Consider the following 21276-nt stretch of genomic DNA (forward strand, 5'->3'; position numbering starts at 1 on the left):
TATTTTTTATTTTTTCTCTCTAATCCTTTTCAAACAGTAAAGTGAGGCTTGGAGCGATAGCCTTAAAGCGACACGCAACCCCTCCATAAGTAGAAAAGCGAAAGCGACCTTTCTCTCTCTCTATCCTTACTGGACCCCGCTCCAAAAACTATATCTTCTTCTTCTTGTCCTTGACGACTTGACGTCCGAGTGATCGATCATCCATGGCGTCTCTTTCTGACAGCAGGCAATACACCTCCGACGAAGCAGAGGTCACCTCGCAGCACTTTGCACCACACACTCATAACGTCGATCAGGGCCAATACACTGATAAAGACTTCAGCAGCGTCGGTTACCCCCTCGCGCGCCAGAATTCCATCTACTCTCTCACCCTTGATGAAATCCAAAACACCGTCTGTGAGCCGGGTCGCAACTTTGGGTCCATGAACATGGACGAGTTCTTAACCAACATATGGAACGCCGAGGAAGGCCAGGCCCTCGGTCAAGCAACCAGCGCCACTGCCTCCTCCGCCGGAGGTGACGCCACCTCCAACGGAGGTGTTGTTCCGACTTTACAGAGGCAGGGTTCCCTCAGCGTCCCGCCGCCACTGAGCAGGAAGACAGTGGAGGAAGTGTGGACCGAAATGCATGGGGCACAGGGAGGGCCAGTCACCCCACGTGGGACCCACCAGGTTGTAAATGGAGGTGGGGCAGCCGCAAGTGGTAGGCAACCCACTTTTGGGGAGATGACCCTTGAGGATTTTCTTATCAAGGCTGGGGTGGTGCGGGAACCCACCGTCAGTGTCAGAGGGGCACCGCCGCAATTCGGACAGATGACTGTGTACCCAATGGGAGCAGAGATGGGAGGTGGCATGTATGGAGGCCCAATGATGGGAGGGGGCAATATGAACATGAACATGAATGGGGGGATGATGCATGGGATGATGGTGGGGCCAATAGGGAGTCCCGGAACACCTGACAGGATGGGGGATGATGCGGCAGGCTATGATAGGGTGAACAGGAGGAAGAGGTCGGCAGGTGCAGCAGGGATGAGGGAAGGTAGGATGGTAGTTGAGAAGGGAGTTGAGAGGAGGCAGCGCCGCATGATAAAAAACCGTGAATCTGCAGCCCGCTCTCGTGCCAGGAAACAGGTTATTTTACTTTATTCTTTTAATTACAATTTTTATTATTGTGAATTGCTTGATATTATCGCACTATAGTTTGTTTTTACTTTGTTTGTTAGAAACTTAGAATCATGTTGCAATGAATTATGAATGTGATGATGAAAGACCAAAATGTAGAAATGGTTCCAACTTCCAAGGCAAAACTAACAAAAGCAGCCATCATCAGCTTTGGCTTTTTCTTGAGGGGCTTTACATTGTCATTAATTAAAATTATCAAGGAGAGAAAAATTTGAAATTTGTTATTGTGACATATTCTAGCTTATATGGTTCCATATTATACCCTACTTCCATTGCACATGTGAATTATAACACATATCGTATCAATGATATATGTACTGTTTCATTGCACACGTGTATTATGACACATATTGATGTATCAATGATATATGCACTGGTTCATTCAAGAGTTGCTTGAAAGTTTTGCCAAGGTTTCTTTCAAAATATTAAACTTCTCTAAGGATATACACACTACCAAAATTATACCCTATACTTCCATTGCACATGTGAATTATGACACATATCGATGTGTCAATGATATATGTACTGGTTCATTCAAGAGTTGCTTGAAAATTTTGCCAAGGTTTCTTTCAAAATATTAAACTTCTCTAAGGATATACACACTACCAAAATTATACCCTATACTTCCATTGCACATGTGAATTATGACACATATCGATGTGTCAATGATATATGTACTGGTTCATTCAAGAGTTGCTTGAAAATTTTGCCAAGGTTTCTTTCAAAATATTAAACTTCTCTAAGGTTATGCACAGTACCAAAATTATTAGCGGGGTGCAAAATGCAATTATCTTTCTTGTGCGATTAGTAAATCTCATTTTTTTGTCGGTAACTGCGGCTTTTTGCATGCAATGCGCACTGTTTTTAAATGCAGTGGGCGTAAACTATAAGCGGGGCGGCTTGCATGCCCCTTGTTTCCTGTTGAACTAATAAAGAGATGTACAAAGTCAAATATCTTTAATAGTAAGGTACGCATTTTTTGCATTAAATGCCGCACTAGCACGGACCTTTTTCCTTTTTTCTAATCTAATTCATTAAATGTGGTTTATCATAAACATACACTGTTTATGTCAATGTGATGCTTTAGTGGCTGTCGAACTTATGTGAATGCTGTTCATGTTCCAATACTCTACAATTAGCATATATACTTGACCAATATATTAGCATAAGACTCATTGTTGGTTTAGTTTGTTTCTTGGGACATATTGCACCCGTAAACCTTCTTGATTCAAGGACAAATATGTATCGATCAGAGCTTGGGCTATGAGTTTCAACAATAAACCCACCTTGGTTCATACGTGTTTGTGTCCTATATATGCTGTTTCTAATATACCAGTTAGCCTAAATTTACATTAAATAGAACTCTAGAAAAATTATAATTAGTAAAATGTACAACCGTTGATTGAATTGTTAACTAAAGATGATTGCCATGTTATATTCATTCTGTCACAACGTGATTCCATGCATACCATTGATATATCATGATTTGTATATTTTCAAGTTAATATTGAAGGAAATGCATAAGGATTCTGTTAGGTATAGGCAGATATTGTCTTGTCCTTCTAGTACTCTACAATGAAATCAAATTAAATTCATCAGCTAAGTTATTAAATGCACATACTAACCAGTAAACCTGCTCATGTAAATGCATCCACCTTCTATGGAATTGGTTAGCTTCCAGTTCTACCGAATGATATGTATTTTCTTCTTAGTTAGCAATTCTCCAAAATACACACACACACACACACACACACACACACACTTCTTAGCTAGCATCTTGTGTCACAAAATGTCGTGGATTGGTTAGTCCCTTTCTATCTATCATTAAGCTAGAGCTAATTGCTATAATTTGTTTTCGTGTAGGCATACACGGTCGAGCTTGAAGCCGAGCTGACTCAATTGAAAGAAGAGAATGCGCGCCTCAAAGAAGAAGAGGTTATGAAATCTTCTTCTCTTTACCTACTTTTTATTTTACATCATTCTTTGTGCTAACAAAGTAATCTGCTTTGACATGCAGAAGAAGGTATTGGACTCAAAGCGTCAAATGGTACTATGCTCATTGCTCACTTACTCTGCCTATTCTTATTGTGTTTTGTTTTATGCTGTTAGCAAGAGTAATGACATTATGCAAACATCTTTTGTTGAAACTTTGGCACTGAAAAATGCAGTTACTCGAAGCCATATCAGAGCAGGCATATGTGCATGCACAGAAGGCAAAAGGATCACTAAGGCGTAGCTTCACTTGCACTTGGTGATTTTCAAAGAAGAAAAAAAGTCTCATAATCTTTTTTTTTTTCTTGTAAGGCTGCTGGTCTAGATTGCAGTTGTTCATTTGATGTTTATTAACTTGATCTTGTAGTTCGGTCTGCTAAAAAATAGGTTGATCTTATAGTTGCATGACAGTAGAGTGATGAGTACTTGTTAATTTAAAATGTGTGTACTGTGTATGAATGTTTTGTTTGTGAAATCAGTAGAGGCAAATTTGGGTCTTTTTTTAAAAACAATAGATGTATGGTTTTCAACTTGCGTATGTGGTGTTTATAAAGAACAATAATTGTACAATTTTTTTTTTTCATTTGGTTTTGCCTTGTTTTCCCAGTTGGCTGTACATAAATCAAAACTTCATCATAGATCAGAATAACAATTACATTTCATATTTCAAGTCGTAATTAAGCAAGTCAGCATTCATCATGATCATCCTATCATTAGCTAGTGCACCTAGCTGAGTAATCACCTCTATAATCATCTCTGACCAGAGAATCCACGACAAAAGCACTAGTCTCTTTGCCTATCTCTATCCAGCTCATCCCAGTATCCTTTTTAACTCTCATCAATTTCATCTTCTTCCCTATTCTACCCCTCTCAACCCACCTTCCTTCGGCCGAGTAAATATTACCCAACAACACATAAGCCGTCGCAGAGTCTGGTGCCTCACAGATCAACTTCTCAGCTGTATACTTGCCGATTTCAATGTTACCGTGGATATTGCAAGCCCCAAGCAAAGTTTGCCAAAGGAGAACTTTAGGCTCACAGGTTAATTTTTCAATGAATGTTTTTGCATCATTTAAAAAGCCGGCTCGACCGAGCATGTCAACAATGCACGCATAGTGCTCTATGCGAGGTGTGATTTTGCTTGACCACATACAGTCTAGTACCTCCATAGCCATTTTATGTGATCCCGTGTGGCTGCATGCCTGAAGCAATGACAAGAAGGTGACATCTGTAGGCTCGATACCTTCATTTGTCATAAATTTGTATAGGTGAAAAACTAGTGATGCATGGCCATGCCTTGCAGAGGCCAAGATCATAGAGTTCCATGACACCAAATTTCTATCACTCATAGAATGAAACACCTTAAATGCGTCATTAAACTCACCACATTTCAGGTACATGTTGATGAGCCCATTGCACACATATGTGCTTGAAGCATGCCTTTTCTTAACAGCTAATGCATGGATTTGCCTTCCAAAAGCAAACGGTGTGGTCGAACCAAATGCACCCAAAACTGCTGAGACCATATTTGCATCTATCTCAATGCCTGAATTGACAAATTCCACAAAAAACTTGAATGCTTTTTCCTCCATTTGGTTCTGTGCAAACCCAGCAAGGATGACAGTTGCTGAGACATGATCAATTTCTTTGCATAATTTAAACATGTGCAGCGCATCCTCCATCGAGCCACATTTTGAGTACATATCCATTAGAGAACTCTCAACATGCAAGTAATACCCGTCTCCAGATTTCACAATGAGCCCGTGAATTTGCCGGCCTTCCTCAAGTGCCTTTGACCCAGAACAAGCTGTTAAGACATTAGAATAGGTCACATGGTTGGCATTCACATTGGATCTCATTTGTTTAAACAAAACCAAGCTATCCTTGAATAAATGGCTCTGGGCCATGCCTGAAACCATAGCCGTCCATGTAATCAAATTTCTCTCAGACATTTTGTCAAACACCTTGTGTGCCGAAACCGGGCATCCACACTGAAAGTAGCTTGATATCAATGCATTTCCTACTGGGACCTCCAGCTCAAAACCATTTTTAGCAATCAATGCATGAACCATAGAACATGAAGAGAGGAGCTCCATATCTGCACAGCACGACAAAATTGTAGTGAGTGTAGCACCATCACATGGGCATGGTTTTAGGCAGTACATCTGTTTAAAATATCCAAATGCAAATCCAGTTTCCCGTTTCACCAAACAGCCCAGTAAAAGAGAGTTCCAAGAGAAGGAGTCTCTAAGGGGCATTTCCTCAAACAGCTTAACTGCACGGTTCAATAAGCCGCAATTTGAATACATGGATATAATTGCATTCCATACATCAAGGGTGTGTCTGTCGGCACACTTGATAGCGACAGCATGGAGAGAGGCGCCAAGCCGGTAGTTGTCACCTCTGCCGCATTTAGAAATTACGCTGGCCAGATTTCTCATGTTATTTTCTAATTTTTCCCTTATTGAAAATAGTATAGCATTGGGTCAATCAAATGCTTGTTCCTTTCGGCGCCAAATATATGATTAGATTTTGGTTTCGAAATCTGATCAGAGGGGACTGGGATGATTTCTTTTGCATCCTAAGACTGTGCTTCAATTGAAGGGAGCGGAGGGGAGGGGACAGGGAGGGAACGACAGAGAGAGTTAACACCTCACCCTATAGCAATGAAATCTTTCACCCCCGATTCGGGGTGTAGCCAAAGAAAAAAGGGGCCCACCATTAACAATTATGGAATCTATCCTTCTCCTTTACGATTTCCTCCTAGCAGAAATACACAAACTTTTCTATATAAGGGTAAATTAGTCATTTTAGATAATATTCAAGTGAAATTAAAATATTATACTTGGACTCTTCTTTTCCTCCGTTGAGATTACTGGAGCAAGTAACTCCTTGCAAATGTCCCCTCCCTTTCCAACCCTTCCACTTCCCTCCCCTCCCCTCCCCTCCCCTCCCCTCCCCTCCCCTCCCTCTCTAATACAATTACTGGAGCACAGCCTAAAGAAAGTAGTATATAGATGTTAAGCAAGTCACGAAATTTGCGGCCTATTGAGTCATTATGAAGCCCAAATAGCCCATGATATGTTTTTGGTCCTATCAGAGGATCCGTACTCGGAGAGGAGTTATAGGAATTCGTATCACACTAGATGCTTTTTGGTTGCATGTTGGTGCAAATGGGAAATAATTTGTTCTCTACTATTGTTGTGATTATTGTACCACATTCTCTTTGAATCGGAATTGAAATTGTACAGAAGTGTCAACGTAACAACCTATAATATCAATGTGACAATAAAAATATCGATATATCTTGCAGGATATCTTCTGATGGTTCTTAGAGAAAATACGGACATATATACATACAATTCCAAATATAATGCGATAAATATATAAAACTATTAGGAAGTATTTAAAATTTTGGTGAAATATATAAACCTATTGAACAAATGCATACAAAAGGGATTGCAGGATAAATGCAATATGTAACTATTTTAGATAAGAACAAAATTCAAATTGAAGAAGCCAAGTACATTACACCATTATACAAGCTAATTCAATAATCAATCGACATCCATAAAACAGTCTAAATTTTCTTAACAGTCCACCTTTTTTTTCTCAATAGCAATTAAGCAGCAATCCTGCAATTTTGTTTTTGTGTGCATTGCTCTTTCTATAAGTGCTGAGGTATTCCTCTTTGTTTCTAATCTTTCTTTTTGAACTCCTGCAATTTTCATGCGAATCTATCAATAAAATATTCACAACTGGAACCCATGAAATACTACTGAATTCCCCTTTATTCAGTACTGACCCACTATGATGCCTAATTTAAAGAAAAAATACTTGATGTTCGTCATATTACCAAAATGTCAAACTTTCGTGTTTTTAATTGTAGAAAAATCCATATGCAAGATTTTCATCTCAATTTTGATATTTTTATCTATCAGAGATGTGAAAGTACACTACTAGACTTGGGTATTTTGGAAAATTTTGCTGAAATTTGAAAATATGAAATTTAATCTTATGAAATGCGAAGCTCTTGAGAATATTGAAACTGTACCAATTAGTATCTAACAACACTCGTACAAGTGCATGTGAATGAAAAAGTTCTGCCGCAAGCAAGATCACGTTATGACAAAATTGCTCTTATACTTAACTTTAATTATTAGATTGCTACTGCTACATGATAAACATGGATGAATAACTACAATCAATTAGGTATGGACAATTGGACATGTACCAGTTCAGGTTTGAACCAGTGCCAGTGGTACACACATAAGAAAAGGCATAATGAACCTAGGGGGCACACGTATCACATGAAGAGTTGCAGAGTAATTCAATTTGTAATTGTGAGAAATATAGTCGAACACAAAATCAATTAAACCTTACACATTTTGAAAATAAACTCGTGATCATCATTCAAGAAAGACTCAACTAAGACAGCTCAGTTCTCCAATAAATATTAAAAAAAAAAAAAAGATTAAAGGGCAAAAGTTGTACCATGTTGAAATGGTAACTACTGGGTGTAGACTGTAGACTGTGGAGATGTATTTCTATTTCCTTGCCTCTCCTCTCTAACCTGAATTAGGAGAACAAAAATGCTGATATATTTTTCCTCAGGTAAAGAAATATGAAATATGTTCTAAATATATGATGACTGCCCAATTGAATAGGTTAACATTTGAATTTTCTTTTTTGAGGTTCACAGATTGGGTATCCGGAACTGACTTCCGTCAACTTTTTTCAAATTTCCAAAGGCTAAAATTCCAAATTTGCAGACAGTTCAATGGCCTGAACAAAATTCTTCTTCTTGCTCTCATTTTCCTAGTGCAGGTATATTGAGTTCAAATAAAACATTGCAAAACAGTACATAGTACTGTGACTGTACCTTATCTTTACCGGAATAACAATGAAGTACTAAGGGTAATCAACTTGAGAATAACAAATGGAAGAACGACGTAAAAAGAAGAAGAGGACATTGACCCTTGACAAATCTGAAAGAGGAACATGTAACCTTCTGAGATCTGTCTGTGCTGACAGTTTTTCAGAAAAATTAAGAATGAGGAAGGCGGGAGTAAACCTATAGAAATGCTCAGCAATTGTTTGGAGGAAATCTATTGGTAGTTGTTTTAGGATGTAGAGTAGCTGGTTTGCATTGAATTTGATGGTGTAAGATTTGTAGTGTGGCTAGTGATGCACGGTGAATCAATACACGCGTCATACAACTATCTTGCTCTCCTCCTACGACCTAAACACAAAAAGGAAGTTAAATTTCACATATACCTCGTAAGTTACCATGTTCATCAAGGTCTAATTGGTTGAGTTGGTATTTACTGTGTGAATTATTCATATCCAAGATATGAATAAAAAATTTGACCGTGGAAAAAATAGAGAGTAATATTTTATACATATCCCTCGATTTACCATAATTTATTCATGGCGGAGGTATATATGGAGAATTTCATAATGTTTCGCCATGAAATTGGATCTATTGAAGGAAATATGTAGAACATCAATTAGATCTGGCAATGTTTGGAAGCGAACATTTTTTTTCATTTTTACCCACAAATATTCCTTCTCCTTTTAAGGAAATAAAAAAGTCAGAACTCACCTGAGTCTCAGATTGCAGACTGTAATGGATCTAGCTTGAGCATGTACAATTGCATCCAGTTGCTTGTTTTTACCCCCTTCCAGTCCATCAGCATTTTTAGAAAAAATAAAAAAAATCAATGTCGACACCTCAAACAATGGCAACTCCAGTATAGCAGGAAATGATCAACATCAGTGAAATCAACAGTGGAACCTCCAATTGAAGCCTTTTTTAGCTGAGATGAAAAAATACTCTCCCAGAACCTATGTAGTTACCGTGAGGTTTTTTGTTAGTAATATTAGTATGGTAGCAACAGGAGTTGTGTGGTATAGACAAGACAGAGGGTGCTGGTTGGTAAATAGAGAACTTGGCAGCAAAATCCATCATAGTATTAATAGATCAATTACCACTGTATATACATATTGAGCACAATGAACTCTTGGTGATATACCTATTTTTTCCAATTTTACCCCTGGAATTGATGAATAACTCTAGAAAGAATCTCATCCTGCAAGAAAAATAAAGATGTATTACAAAAGATGAAAATAGAATTGAACATATTAAGAAAAATTTAAATTGTTTAGGAAATCAGCTAAAAATATTTGTAAATTAACTTTTTATTATCTTTTCAAGTCATGTAGGGCATAGGGGGTGTTCAAATTGTCCGGTTTATTTGGTTTTAAACTGAACCTCAAAAGTTTGAATTACATGGTTCGGTTTTTTTTATTTAAATGGGTTTGATTTATTTTTTGATTTACTTCGGTTTATTTTTTACACAGATTATGATGCGGGTCTCTCTGTACTTTTTTGTGAAGTTTCATTGTAGGTAGGGAAGGCTGTTAGTTGTTACTAGTACAGCCAAGAAATGCCACACTTAACAATTCATATCTCAGCAAATTTAATAAGATGAATATTGTTTTAAAGATTTTTATGCGGTACAGTAAACTGTTGGATATATTTTTTAGCTAAAAAGAAATAAATGCAGTAATAGATTTTACAAATTTCACAAAAAAGTACAGAGGAGTAAAGGCCAATGACAGAAAAGGAGTTACTACTTTTTATTGGTCATGTTAATACTGATATTTACAAAAAAGAGATTGCATTGAGGTTAGATTTGGAAAGAAACAATCAGATCAGTACCTCACAATCTTACTACAATTACAGGGAAGCTTTTTCTATCCATACAAATTGGACCATTTATATAAATACCTGTTAGTACTTTGTTTCACATTTAAAAATACCAAACTTTTTTGTACTCTAAAAATCATAATAAGAAACTTGTAAAAAAAGAAATAAATAAATGGGTACTCAATTTTTCTGTACTATCAAAAATAAAAAAGGCAGTACTTTACCTCTGTGCAGGAAGGGGCAAGCAGAGAGACCAGTGGAGCTTAGCTAGCGACCAACCTTGCACTGAACAACAAATAGTAGAAATCTAGTTTCTAAGTCGTAATCTTTGGAGCAACAAATATAAGCAGCTTGCACTTTCTTTAGAGATGCTTGTTGAAGCTAAGAATTCATCAAATATATAGGGTATGAACTAATCTCAAAATAGAGATTCTAATGTAGTAGGTATTTATATTTAACTGGTCGAGCAATGAATTCATTAGACAAATATATAAGGCATGAACTAATCTCAAACATGAAGATGCTAATGTAGTAGGTACTTATATTATCTGGTCGAGCAATTTCACATAATTGAACATGGAAAATAATTAGAAAGAACATTGCATCAAAGAAAAATGAAAATTAACCATAACCCACCATATTATGTCCTGGACAGCTATCCTTTTCAATCATGATGTGCGTACCAACTTTGATATATGTGATGCCGAATCCAATACCAGTGTTCTCCAAGGTAGAGGATAAATTTGATCTAATATCCAGTTGTAGTCTATAGAAATCTGAGTTGGTTGCTGGAATTGATGAAATTTGAAGCAATGATACAAGGAAGAAGTACCGTGTCTGGCAGAAGCGAGAAGGACCGACGGCAGTGAGAAGTGCGGCCTCCTTCCAGAGTAGTATGAGGGAGAGACAATCGGCTGGCTATGGGGCAAAGACGGAGGGGGGACAGACAATACTCTCAAAGGAAGAAGGGCCACCTATAATCAGACCGAAGAAGGCGGTGAGAGCGGAATCAACAAGTTGCAGGGAGGTGCAACGTGGAGCGCCCGGGTGAAAATTGGCTGCCAGGTGGGGTCTTATGCGAGATCGCAGAGAGCTGAGGAGGCGGTTTGATTTTTTTTTTGGAGAAATTGCGTGACCCAACTGGAGGTGAGAAGTGGTTTATCGCTGATGTTAAATGAGGTAAGATAGGAATAATCTGGACCATTCATGCTACACCGGACGGCAGATTAGAGGGGACGTTCATCACTGATGTCACTTTGCATCCAAAATTAAGGTATTACAAGTGTACCCTACCATAAGGCCCACAGCTCAAGATAGTCAGATACAGAATGCTTCAATTGTGGATTCATAATCCTATCAAGAAGGATTAAAAAAAAAGGTTGTGCTATAATAACATTACCTCTCATAGTACATGAAAGCTTGATCTACTCGAATGCTGGCATTTTCTATAATTCTATCACCGGATGTAAGAACAATAGATAAAATTTTGTACTGTATAGCATCTAGTTCTAATTCTTCATCTGATTGTGTGGTTGTGTTTAAGTTAAGATCATCCAAGCTTTATAGTAGATCCTTTTCTTCACTATGAGTACACAATCCCTATTGTTGACTGCTTTAGATCTGTTTGTGAAAAAATAGGAACCATACAATCATATAATATATTTTCTGAGCCAACAATATTTTTCCATACAAAATTTCATCTGATTGTGTGGTAGTGCAACAATTTTGGAAAAATACACTAAGCTTTCTTAGTAGTTTTGATAATATATTTTCTGAAATTAAAAAAAGGTTAGAAAGAGACCTTAATAGCTGTAAGACAAAGCGAAGGTGTTTTGTATGTATTGGCAAAGATAGATGTTAAAACTGCAGAAGAAAAACAACAAAGAAATTAAAAATGTGAGTCCATAAAAAGGAATTTGTATGAAGTCAATAAGGATTAATCACCATGAAGTAGAAAAAAAGAACGGCATTTACCGGTGCACTTTTTATCATCTCAAACGATTGTGTCTATGCTTGTTATCTATATTTGTTTCTTCAAATCCAGCAACTAGTAATCCTCTAATATTATGGCACAAAGGAAAGAAATATTGTGGGGAAATGAGTTTAAACTGAAAAATAATTTATTCAGTCTCTGTTAGCACCTTTTCGAAATGAGAAATTCCCTTTCGTTTGGTCATTATTTCTCAAGCGTAAATTTGGTTGCTATTCATTCTCCACAATTTGATTTTGCATTTAAAATTTCCATTTTGGGCAATAATTGATATTTCAAAATATTAGAACAAAAGATTGACAAACAGTATACAGGGAATTTGGTTTGTAATTTTTTTTACCCAATTCCAGAAAACCCTAAACGTAAAATTGGATACAATAGACAACAAATAATTTTTAAGCAAACAATGTAACTAAACCAACGTAAGCAGACATATCAATCTTGTAAAAGAAGGGAGAACGTGGAAGCAAGCTAACCTCGTTCTTGCAGAGGAGCTCCTCACGACACGGAGATTAGAGAAAAGAGGGAACAGCAAAAGCGAGTGGCGACGGGAGAAGATATCTCGGCGGAGATGGACGGCGCCGAGCAAAATAGAGAGAAGAACGACTCCATGTTTTGCAGAGGAGAAAAGGACAAGTTTTGAGGAGAGGGATTTAGCGCAAGGTGGAGAAGATGGAGGTGCTGGAAAGTTATTTTATGAAAATCTGAAAGAAATAAACTAATCTATCTAAAAGAGGACCCACTTGTCATAGAATAATGATGGATAAAACAGCCTAAATCACAAACCGTCAAAAACATATCCAACGGTAGAGAATTGGGATGGAACTGTAGATGATACTGTTTATCTACAGTAACCGAACATCCAGGATTATATCTATAGATACATGACTAGTCCGTGCACAGCAACGGGAGCAAATTATGTATAGAAGTCATTAAGCTCCTTAATAAGGAGGAGAGATAATTTAAATCAAATTTGTAGAGAAAAATAGTGAAATACTATATTTATTTACAAGATAACACATGTAAACTCTAGTGTAGTGGTAAGAATTTTGGCATCAACAGAATCCAACTGGGTTCGAATCCCGCCTTTAGCAGAAAAAAAAAGAAAAATGGTGCGCGGTGCACAGGCTCGGTTCGTAGGTGCCGTGCATGGTTCAGAGGCGCGTTCCACGGGTGCGGTGCGCGGTCTACGGGCACTGGGATCATATGCGGCGCGACCAGTGCATACTTAAGTGTTGAAGCTCATAATTTGGAAAATTCATCTATGTGCGATCTAGAAATTCAACGGCTGAGCATCATTTCGAAAAAAAAAAGTAAATCAGGATCCTTGCAGGATCTAAACATTAAGCTCCTTAATAAGGAGAAGAAATAAGGTAACAAAATATTTATGTTTGGATCCAGACCGTCCAAGCAGAATCTACACGAATATTAAGGGGCCCTGTGCGTTTCACTTCGGTTCGGATTGGCCTAATTCCGATCGGACGGTCCAAATAAAAAGATATATTCTGTTACCTAAGAGTATAGAAAGAAGGGTTCCTGACTTCATGTTCTTCTTCAAGTGGCGTTTTCATCAATCATGGTGGAACTAAAAAGGCTGCTTCCCACAATTGGCGCGAACTTGATCTAGGTATTAACCCCTCTTCATTTGTTTCCTATTTTTCTTTTGAAAATTTTGTCTCTCTCCTGAGAACTGCAATTTGTGTTTTCAGATGAGTAGGGTTATCTTTCCTATTCGTTTAGATTTTCAGATTACAGAATAGAAAAGGTTCAATTGCATGGAAAATTTCAACTTTGTCCTTGGTTCTAACCTTCGAGTGTACTAGACAAATTGAATGAAATTGATTAGGCGGTTTTGACCTGGATGAGTATTCAGCAAGCCATCTCCTGTAATCAAGATTTAATTTTGTTTTATTGATGGTGTTTTAGGAGTTTCAGTTTGTAGAAATTATGCATTCTTCATGAAAATGTATGTTCTTGCTCTTATCTTAATTCTATCGGGCAACTAGTGGCCTTTAATTTTCACGTCAAAAACAGTTGCATACTTACCAGTTCATCTTGTTTCAGGTGAATATTACAATTAGCTACATTTACAAGAGATAATGGGTATATCTGCACTAATTGGGCTACAGGCAACAACACTATTTTGTTCCTCCTATATAACAAAAAAACTCGGTCTTAAATTCATCTCTTATCCCCTTTTATATGCCTCTCTGATCTCCTATCTAGTCTCAGTTGCATCTCTTCCTTCCATCAATCTTCCCTTACTCCTTGGAAAAGGCACTGATGGTAATTTTCCAATTTGGTCCAAAGTCATTTTTTCCCCCTTTCTTCTTTTTATTCGCATCTTCGTTCCTGTGAGGAGGTTCAAAAGGAGAGAACCATTGTATACAGAGATCTCCGATGGATTATATGTAGGTGGGTGGCCTACTTGTTTAGAGAACCTGCCTCCAGGCGAAATTTCTGTGATAGATTGCACATGCGAATTACCAAAAAGCCGTGCTCTCGATGGAAAGGCATATTTGTGTGTTGCAACATGGGACACACGTGCTCCAGAACCATTTCAAATTGAGTCGGCTGTGCGCTGGGCTTCTAGGAAATGGGCTCAAAAGAAGCCCATTTATGTTCACTGTGCCTTTGGTGAGTGCTTATATTTTTTTTGCATTTTAATGGAATGTAGTTGAGTCTGTTGATTTACTTTGGGAGTGAGGTTATGGTGCTATGCATAGCTCACTTTGGTCCGTACTATGGATGCATATCTCCATTTTGAAAGTCTAAATAGTCGATCCATTCCGCTCAACATGATCTCCATATGAAAATGTGCTTGGATGCCAAATTTTACATTTTTTAGAATTTTTTTACTATTTTTTTAAATAGGTACAAAATCACATGATCTAAAGATTCTATACCATTCAAAGGTAGTGATTTCTACCTATCTAAAAAAATATTAAAAAAAAATCTAAAAAAATTAAAATTTGGTCTCCATGTACATTTTCATATGAAGATCACGATGAACGGTTTCAGATCAACCATTTAGACTTTGCAAATGAAAATATGAATCCGTAGTATGGACCAAAATGCGCTATGAATAGTACTGTAGCCTCACTCTTTACTTTGGTAGTTCCTGAACTGTTCTATACTGGTATGATGAGTTAACAACAATTTTGTCAAAATATTATAGGGCATGGGAGGAGTGTTTGTGTGATGTGTGCAATTATGGTATCGCTAGGCTTAGCCGAAGATTGGAAAGAAGCAGAAAAGATGATTAAAGCGAAGAGGCCCTTTATAAAAATGAATTCTCTCCATAGGAAAAGCTTGGAGGAATGGTCTAAACATCTCTTATCCTCTAAAAGGTCTTCACCTTCTACTTCTACCAATTCTGATGTTGCTTCATTTATTCTTTCTGATTACATTCACAAGAAGTGACTCACATGCATTGTAAGCAGTCTTATCGGGATCTTGCTTCATTTTATATTCTTAAGTTTTCTTTACCAAGTGTGGTAGCACAAAATGCTTAGGCAATTTCAGGGATTATGATTAATGCTCAGAATTTAGAGGCTTTAATGTGTTTTCTCTTTGCCATCTATTGAGCGTGAACTGTTGCACACTTGTAGTGCACATGGTATGAAAAATACTTTGCAACAACATTCTAATATGTGGTCTGTTTTCCACTAAAACAGTTAAGATTCAGGAAGTAATATGACAGTTTTGTTGACTTTTCAGTACGCTTCAGCAAGTACTAGTCTAGTATCAGGGGTGGGGAGGCCTTTTAGTTCATCTATAGGTATCGGTTGTCATTTCAACTGTACTTTCTTCAATTTACTTTCTCAAAATTATGGGGCCTCAAGGGTACCTGCTCGTTTATACCTGAATCAGGTTCTTTGAGCTGGTACTAGGTGGTTTTTATCAATTTATATCATCACTATTTTTGTTATATGTAAGGCCAGGTATGATGCCTCCTTGGATTGCTGTCTGAAAAACAAAACCCTTGATCAGCATCTAGCTAGAATTGCATCACATTAGACAGATAGCAATACCAAAAGGCAGAAAATAAAAGAAAGTAAACATCATATAGCAAAAGTTTGGAATTTTCTTAGAAAATAATAAAATCAATAGAGCCTCAAGAGTATCCCAACTCTCATCTCTCAGGTTTAGAGTAACAAGCAGTGATCTTGGGATCCCAAACACGAAAAAAAAAAATCGTGTTGTTTTCTAGGCCTCATACGGATACCCATATGCTTAATTTTGTGTTCCATGCATACTGCCCCTGCTAAGATGGGTGTTTATACTTTTTAATCAGGTGTTTATATTATTATGGTATGTACATGTACTAATGAAAGGGATAATAAAAAAGTTTTGTTAAAAAACTTAAGTTGGTGCTTATACTTCTGATTCAGGTGTTTACATTATTACAACATGCATTTATATTATTACAACATACGCTCTTGTTTATATCAATGATAATGATAATAAAGAAAGTTGTTTTGTTAAGAAAATTAAGCTAGTGTTTATATGTTTGAACCAGATACTTATACTATTACGATACGTGTTTATACCTTTACAATATGTTTTTATACTAATTAATGAAAATGGATAATAAGATTTTTTTTAATTTAGAACGATGTTTATATTATTAAAGCGGGTGCATATACTATTGCAATATCTGATTTAAGAGAGAATTGAAGCGGCCATTTTTATTAATATCCCTGAAAAAAAAGAAAATTTTAAAAATAACCCTGTTCCTCATTTTTTTTTAAATATGCCCTGACCGCCTGGACCAGGGGCGGCCCAAAACACCAAGTGAGGCGCCCCAGGGCCCGGCGGCCCATACCCCAAGTGAGGCGCCACCCCCTGGGGCGCCCCATTAGTAATTTGGTTTTTTTTTTTTTTTTTTTGAGAAATCTTAGTATTTTGATTTGAATAATTTTGTTGAAAAAAGTGTTGGGTTTATGTATATGTGTATGTCAAAAAATAAAATATTATGTATATGTGTATGTGTATGCCAAAAAATATAATATTTGATATATTTACGAAGTGATGTCGTAAATTTTTATAACTTTAATTTTTATTTTTATTTCTTTGGTGAACTATATGTATAATATACACACATACACATACACACATGCACATACACATACACATACACATATACACATACACATACAAAAAAACTCACACATACACATACACATACACATACACATACACATACACATACACATACATATACATATACATACACACATACACATACACATACACATACACATACACATACACATACACATACACATATACCAAATAAATCAATTCGCATAAGCAAAATAGCAAGTTTATCTGCCACCACGTCTGAATAAACCTAACAAACGACTAGTTCTTCTGGTACCAGTGGCAGGTGCGGCATTACTTGTAGAGGCTTGGCTACTAGATGATTGGCTTACAGGAGGAGGGGGTTGTGTTCTACCGGTTGCTTCAGCGACAACTCTGGCATTTTCTCTTTCGTTGTGTTCGTTTATTGCATCTAAATGTAACAATGCAATTCAGTTAGTAATATAATTAAAGCATAAATAAATTTTGTACAATTCTACGTACCTGCCCTGCGCCTGTCGGAAACAGAACGGCGAGCCCGATTTCCCGACGGTCGCCTACCACCCATCTCGTCCATGGTCATTACAATACGCTTGTGTCTCCTCCTTCCCTTTCTTATCCATCCTTCTGAAGGTAATATTCTATCTCCGACATATGTAGGCCACTCATGCTGATCAGGATAAGAATGGAAAGATCCACCCCAAGTGGAAGCAAGGTAATCGGTACGGTACATGTCAGCAACATAGTGATCCTCACAGTAGTTCCTCACTCGGCATACCGCCATCACGTGACTGCAGGGTATGTGACTTAGCTGGGGTCCTTGGCATGTACAGGTTACCGCCCTGGCATCTCCGAATTTAACCACGTACTTGCAAGCCCTCTTGACAAACGCCATAGTGCCGTCTGGTTTACGGGTGGTAGGAACGTACTCATTTGGATTTTGCACTTCGAATTCTGTTCCATCGTTACCCATCGGGATCACGGTCATGGTTGCACCTTTGTCTCTGTGTCGTCTTAGTTTCTCCTCCACCCTTGTTGAAAATGACTGGTTCATCCTTATTAATTCTGCGGCCTTAGCACGCCGTTCCTGAAACCAGGCATTTAACTTGTAGAATGTGTCCTCTACAACTGCAGCCACAGGCAACATCCGGCTCTGCTTGAATACTGCATTCAGCGACTCGGATCCGTTGGTGGTCATAATTCCCCAACGCCAACCTCCATCCCGGGATTGATATATTTTCTCGTATGCTGGATCTTCGTTGACATCTCGGGGATTATTTTTCCCCACCTTCATTAAGTAGAGATTTGCCTTGGGCATGTACTACATAGAAAATAAGGAAATAGAATAATGTAAGTAAACAATTGTAGTAAAAAAAAATTGTTTTCTTAAAGTACAATAATATATGTAAACAATTGAAATGCATGTACCCTTGCAAAACTGCTAGTCATCTCTACCACCCTTCTCGGCTTTTTCTTTCTGCAATTCCATCTAAATGTATCAGTAACCCACGTGTCGCCTCCGGTTGCCTTGGAAAGGTTCTCCGCAATGTGTTGCATACACAACCTGTGCACACACTGGCCAGTACGTGTTGACCAACCATAATCTTCACGATCAAAAACATATTTTATTCCTTTGTGCTGGTCTGATATCACACAGAAAAACTTCCCTTCCCCAATCACCCGTCTTCTTAAAAACTGCATAAAGAATCCCCAGTTCTCGCCGTCCTCTTTACGAACAATTGCAAACGCCAAAGGCAACAGCTGGTTCTCAGCATCATATGCGCATGCTATGAGTAGTCTCCCCTCGTAACGGCCAGACATGAAGCATGCATCAATGCTGATAACAGGTCTGATGTATGGCACAGCCTGGATACAAGGACCAAAAGCCCATGCTATGCCCTTGAATTGTTTAGCTCCCTCTATTAGTACACCGTCTTTATCAAAAAAAGGGCCATGCCATCGCTCATATACGGTGCCGACATTTGTACTTGCCATGGCCTGGAGCAATGGTGCCAGATAGCCATATGAGTCCTTCCAACTACCAAATATCCTGCAAATCGCAAGTTCACGACCTCTCCACAGCCTGTTGTATTTTGGGATTACATATTTGTATTTGTGTCTGACGGTCATAGCCACCGCCTTGATGCTCATCGATGGATCCAACTTAATGTCTTCCTCAATTGCATCGGCAATTAGTGATGCTGTCAGATTTGAATGGTCTGTCCTTGTGGACGCAGACTTGCATGTATGAGGTGGTTCGCACTTCTTAATCATCCATGCTTCCCCTGAACCCGCAGGGGTTGCAAAAAGGCGGAACTCGCAGTGCGGGTGAGTTGAACAAAGCACAACTAACCTTGTTCGGTCCCTTTTGTGTATTATACATTCCCAGTTGCCGTGAACATGAGTCTCATATATTTTCTTTACAAGCTCGTCTACGCTGGTATAAACTTGCCCTGCGGCAAGTTCTTTGTTGTATACAACACGAGGACTGGGTGGTAGTGGTAACTCTTCAGTATTTTCTGGGGAGTTGTGGTACCCCTGGTTGTCATTACCGGGGCTGTGATACTCCTGGTGGTACCCCTGGTTGTCATAAGGGGATTGCTGGTGGTACTCCTGGTGGTCATAAGGGGAGTGCTGATGGTACCCCTGGTTGTCATAACCTGAAGGTCCAGCCCCAGCCGAACTTGAAGGTCCAGCCCTCGTGCGGGGAACCCTCTTCGAATATATGTCCATTACCGGGACCCCACAAGCTACAAATTGAGTATACACAACTCTCCACAAATTGGCATCTGTTATTGGAAACTTAACAAAGTAAGGTCTACCCCCCCCCCCCCCACGTGAGTTGTCAATCCGTGTAGCCAACTCTATTTCATACCTGTTGGGGTTTACAGATGTCTTTTCGTATATTAGCTGCTTCAGTTCCTCAAATGTGGTATTTTCATTAATCTCGAAGCCAAATGCGACTTCTTTCGTGTAATGCACGCCATCTTCATCCCTTTCTAGCTTGCCGCCGACATACAGTGCAACTAACATCTCTTCTTTAACAAACTACATTTTAAAAAAAAAATTTACAAGTATTACATGACATAATAATGGGTACATTAATAAATGACTAATTGAAAAATAAATAAACAAAATTAAAAAAAATTACAATTTTTCTACAGTAGGTGTACAGCAATTGCTACAGTAATTGTACAGTTCAGTAAATACCAACAATAATGTACAGTACGATACAGTACAGGTCAACAGTAAATATACAGTACGCTACAGTAAATGTCAACAGTAATGTACAGTACGCTACAGTAAGTGCAACAGTAAATTTGGAACAGTAATTACTAATTATTATAATTATAATTACTAATTATTATAATTATAATTACTAATTATTATAATTAAAAAAACATACCTATTTTCCCCAGTTATCGCCTCCAGAGAAGGTCTGAGATCGGGAAGTGACAGAGGCAGAAAATGCGTTTAAATCACAGGACTAGTGGGGCGCCCCAGGGGGTGGCGCCTCACTTAAGGTATGGGCCGCCGGGCCCTGGGGCGCCTCACTAGCTGTTTTGGGCCGCCCCAGGCCCAGGCGGTCAGGGCATGTATGAAAAAAAATTAGAGAGAGGGGCATTTTTAAAATTTTCTATTTTTTTAAGAATATTAATAAAAATGGCCGGAATTGAAGATGAGAAAACAGGAAAGATTAAATAAATATTATCCTACCCTACCCATACTCGTTAAGATTAATGGGTAATGAAACGGTAGTGGTCAAATAACAAATAATACAAATATAATAGTTTTTTTTTATTTTTATAAATAAATCATCAAAACTTATTATATCATACATATGTAATCACAATTACTGATATAAAATTAAAATATAAATATGCAATTAATCCTAAGAAAAAGTTTTTTATTAAGAAAAATAAATAAAATCACAAATATATCTTCTAACAAATTGAATTCCTTAACTTAATAATAAATTAACATTCAAATAAAAAAATAAAATGTTTAGCATAATATTCTTCTTATGATATAATTTATTTTATATAATTACCTGTTACTCAACAGATACGAAATAACATTTATCCGTACCCATATCCATTTATCTAACGAAAAAAAATCCTTATCTATACCCATACCCAATAAGTTAATTAACAAAAAAAAAAAAATCTTACCTATACTTATCTTATCGAATACAATACGGATAGGGTAAACAGCTAAACTGGTGTCATTGACGCCCCTAACCCCGTTCCACGAACCAAACCATAAAACTTTTGTCATCCCGTGTCCCATGGTACAGAAACAACTCTATTGAAATA

The 21276-nt window shown here is 37.7% G+C and overlaps 5 protein-coding genes and 1 long non-coding RNA gene across 23 annotated transcripts in view; 3 read left to right on the plus strand and 3 right to left on the minus strand.

Annotated features, from left to right (window-relative positions):
• On the plus strand, nt 1-3750 carry LOC144575667 (bZIP transcription factor ABI5 homolog). 2 transcript variants are annotated; one of them, XM_078325881.1, is made up of 4 exons: nt 1-1130; nt 3045-3116; nt 3199-3228; nt 3350-3705. In XM_078325881.1, exons 1-4 carry the CDS (start codon nt 204-206, stop codon nt 3434-3436), a joined length of 1116 nt encoding a protein of 371 aa, XP_078182007.1. In that variant the 5' UTR covers nt 1-203; the 3' UTR covers nt 3437-3705. The 2 variants fall into 2 exon arrangements, with proteins under 2 accessions (XP_078182007.1, XP_078182006.1); XM_078325880.1 differs by having other exon boundaries at nt 91-1130; nt 3199-3750.
• A 38-nt stretch (nt 3751-3788) lies between these two features.
• LOC144575666 (Tetratricopeptide repeat (TPR)-like superfamily protein) lies at nt 3789-5890 on the minus strand. 2 transcript variants are annotated; one of them, XM_078325879.1, is made up of 2 exons: nt 5504-5628; nt 3789-5271 (listed from the first exon to the last, which is right to left on the minus strand). In XM_078325879.1, exon 2 carries the CDS (start codon nt 5267-5269, stop codon nt 3887-3889), a length of 1383 nt encoding a protein of 460 aa, XP_078182005.1. In that variant the 5' UTR covers nt 5270-5271; nt 5504-5628; the 3' UTR covers nt 3789-3886. The 2 variants fall into 2 exon arrangements, with proteins under 2 accessions (XP_078182005.1, XP_078182003.1); XM_078325877.1 differs by having other exon boundaries at nt 3789-5890.
• A 763-nt stretch (nt 5891-6653) lies between these two features.
• Nucleotides 6654-12563, minus strand: LOC144575378 (uncharacterized). Of its 16 annotated transcripts, XR_013518431.1 has the most exons (10): nt 12352-12563; nt 11860-11943; nt 11687-11748; nt 10522-11505; nt 10110-10170; nt 9209-9265; nt 8779-9020; nt 8056-8415; nt 7668-7746; nt 6654-6891 (listed from the first exon to the last, which is right to left on the minus strand). It is a non-coding gene; the product is annotated as an uncharacterized LOC144575378 (long non-coding RNA). The 16 variants fall into 16 exon arrangements; XR_013518432.1 differs by lacking the exon at nt 11860-11943; XR_013518422.1 differs by having other exon boundaries at nt 10522-11748.
• The window catches only part of LOC144575377 (uncharacterized), a 95044-nt gene continuing 82302 nt past the window's right edge, over nt 8535-21276 (plus strand). The window contains exon 1 of the mRNA XM_078325492.1: nt 8535-8561. The gene's annotated coding sequence lies outside the window, so the exon portion shown is untranslated. The remainder of the gene's footprint in view (nt 8562-21276) is intronic.
• LOC144575899 (uncharacterized) lies at nt 13401-15577 on the plus strand. Its single transcript, XM_078326155.1, has 3 exons — nt 13401-13502; nt 13940-14512; nt 15054-15577. Exons 2-3 carry the CDS (start codon nt 13975-13977, stop codon nt 15296-15298), a joined length of 783 nt encoding a protein of 260 aa, XP_078182281.1. The 5' UTR covers nt 13401-13502; nt 13940-13974; the 3' UTR covers nt 15299-15577.
• LOC144575261 (uncharacterized) lies at nt 17206-18278 on the minus strand. The gene is made up of 2 exons (XM_078325359.1): nt 17465-18278; nt 17206-17393 (listed from the first exon to the last, which is right to left on the minus strand). The coding sequence occupies exons 1-2, from the start codon at nt 18276-18278 to the stop codon at nt 17206-17208; spliced, it is 1002 nt and encodes a 333-aa protein (XP_078181485.1).

The sequence above is a fragment of the Carex rostrata genome, chromosome 24 (genome assembly GCF_964058835.1).
Source record: "Carex rostrata chromosome 24, lpCarRost1.2, whole genome shotgun sequence".
Lineage (NCBI taxonomy): Eukaryota > Viridiplantae > Streptophyta > Magnoliopsida > Poales > Cyperaceae > Carex > Carex rostrata.

Bases quoted from the DNA above. Each gene is read 5' to 3' on its own strand.
- LOC144575667 (XM_078325880.1), top strand. From the start codon at position 204: ATGGCGTCTCTTTCTGACAGCAGGCAATACACCTCCGACGAAGCAGAG. The intron at 1,131-3,044 runs GTTATTTTACTT...GTTTTCGTGTAG, and splicing joins GCTCTCGTGCCAGGAAACAG to GCATACACGGTCGAGCTTGA. The intron at 3,117-3,198 runs GTTATGAAATCT...TTTGACATGCAG, and splicing joins CGCGCCTCAAAGAAGAAGAG to AAGAAGGTATTGGACTCAAA.
- LOC144575666 (XM_078325877.1), bottom strand. From the start codon at position 5,614: ATGAGAAATCTGGCCAGCGTAATTTCTAAATGCGGCAGAGGTGACAAC.
- LOC144575899 (XM_078326155.1), top strand. From the start codon at position 13,975: ATGGGTATATCTGCACTAATTGGGCTACAGGCAACAACACTATTTTGT. The intron at 14,513-15,053 runs GTGAGTGCTTAT...AAAATATTATAG, and splicing joins TTATGTTCACTGTGCCTTTG to GGCATGGGAGGAGTGTTTGT.
- LOC144575261 (XM_078325359.1), bottom strand. From the start codon at position 18,278: ATGCCCAAGGCAAATCTCTACTTAATGAAGGTGGGGAAAAATAATCCC. The intron at 17,394-17,464 runs GTACGTAGAATT...TGTTACATTTAG, and splicing joins TTCCGACAGGCGCAGGGCAG to ATGCAATAAACGAACACAAC.